This window comes from Sinocyclocheilus anshuiensis, unplaced genomic scaffold (assembly GCF_001515605.1).
Source record: "Sinocyclocheilus anshuiensis isolate Anshui unplaced genomic scaffold, SAMN03320099.WGS_v1.1 scaffold2655, whole genome shotgun sequence".
NCBI classification, from domain to species: Eukaryota; Metazoa; Chordata; class Actinopteri; order Cypriniformes; family Cyprinidae; genus Sinocyclocheilus; species Sinocyclocheilus anshuiensis.
This window is the reverse complement of record NW_015541082.1, coordinates 89,870-91,777: the sequence shown is the minus strand read 5'-3', so window position 1 is coordinate 91,777 and position 1,908 is coordinate 89,870. Positions and strand designations below refer to the sequence as shown.

The 1,908-nt window shown below is 46.5% G+C and overlaps 1 protein-coding gene across 1 annotated transcript; it reads right to left on the bottom strand.

Moving 5' to 3' along the window:
• Nucleotides 1-553: 553 nt before the first annotated feature.
• Nucleotides 554-1,908, bottom strand: LOC107690711 (immediate early response gene 2 protein-like). Its single transcript, XM_016489118.1, has one exon. The coding sequence runs from the start codon at nucleotides 1,815-1,817 to the stop codon at nucleotides 1,248-1,250; it is 570 nt and encodes a 189-aa protein (XP_016344604.1). The 5' UTR covers nucleotides 1,818-1,908; the 3' UTR covers nucleotides 554-1,247.

The following is a 1,908-nucleotide window of genomic DNA, read 5'->3' as shown; positions in this document are numbered from 1 at the left end:
AATCAGAATAATGAGTCATTTTTTATGTTACTTCAAAAATCAGATTCGGGCGCAACAATCCAAACTTGAAAAATGAAAATTAAAATGAGAGACAATTATCCGTTTGTAAATTGCTCCAAAAAAAAATGAAAATGAAAGTTGGAAGCCAACTTTTCATTTGGTTCATTTTGATGGTGCGAATTGAACAAAGAACTGCAAAGGGTTACACGGACCATTACAGTTGCTAATGGTCCATTAATAACCTGTAAATGGCTTAAACGTTTTACTGCTTCTATTCTTTTGTTACCCATATCCTGATCCGGTTATGGGGGTTGAAAAGAAGTGGGAGTGTGGAAAAAAAAAGAGACGGTAGCGATCATCCGGCCTGATGTGTTCACCGCATCCTGCCTTCTGCGAACAAACACCTCCTGCCCGCGAGCCATCCGCACCTCCGGTCACATGACCGCGAGCACCTTCAACAGAGCACATACAACTACACACGACAAGCCTAGCTGACTCAGGCAGAACGTTACCCGGATAAACACGTCTGAACAAAATGCGTCACACACAGGAATGAGATGGTTTAGAATCTTTTATTGTACAAAAGTGAGGTAGATTTACACCATAACATCATGATGTCTGTTTGTAGTAGCTTATGTCATGTTGACCTGCTGGAAAATCCCTGACCATTAGCTGGCTGACCAGCTACAATAGTTTGCTTTCTGAGATGGTCTACTAGTTTGGACCAGTAAGAAACCAGCTACAATGTTCCAAAACACAGCAAACATGGATTTTCCAGCAAGAAGACCACAAAAACTCCCAGTCAGTGTAATGACTGGCCAATCCTGACAGCACCTTAGACGAATACAGTCTGAACCACACACACACACAGAACAACCAGAAACCATTCTTGGTCAATAAATAGAAAATAAAGTTATGAACATGAATATTCGTGGAAGTTCTCTCAGTCACACTTCTCGTAGAAGTAGCCTAATAGTACCGCGTCACGTCCTGAATCAGAGAAACACGGTAGTTTGAACAAGCACCATTAGTCACAGATTTCCAAAACAACCTGCTCTCCGATGAGTAATCGGCTGTCACATTATTCCACTGTGAGTAATCACCCACTGACTTCTCCACATCAGTCAAGTGCCCTGAATACTCCAGCAGGACCTCGGCAGCAGATACGCGCCACAATACGCTTCCCTCAATAGTGCGCAAAGTTCACTCTACTGTCCTTGTGTTGTGCCATTGCGGTTATAGTCTTTTCAAAACGTGACAATAGTTCTCGGCATAGGCACGAGCGACAGTGAGTCCAGCGCTCTGCCGCAGTTGGCGGAGTTACTCTGGGTCGCCTGGAGAATTCCTCTGACCTCCGCGAACTCCAGTTTGGCTTTTTTGCATGGTAGGAAGTCAGGGTCTGCGGCTGCTTTGCTCCGCCGCTTTCTAGAGTGACGGTCCATTCCGGCTGGGTTGCAGTTCTCTTTGTCCACTGCGAGTCCCGCGGGGTCGTGTATTTGTGAATGACCCTCGAGTCCGGACCTCTGGCCATCCTCGGTAGCCTGTGTCTCAGTCGAGCGCAGGGCTGTAGTCGTGGAGCTCGTTGTGTCCATGGGCTCTTCTGCTTGTGCTGTGCTCTCTGTGACACCGTGTGTGTCAGATTGCCCCTTTTCCTCGCTTGTCAGCCGGGCAGAGTGGTAGATGTCCCTTGCAGATTTCATGACGAGCGTCAACAGCAGGCTCCGGTGGAGACTGAGTCCACCGCGCTGCGTGCGCGAGCTGTATATTTTACTCAACGCCTGGACCATAATCTGCTTGGCCTGTGCTGTGACATCCATTGTTCTTAGCTATTCAATTAACTTTTTAAAAAATATATATACAAGCACTGTTTAGGTAATCTCCCCTGAGCTCAGGTCACTTTCACTGTCG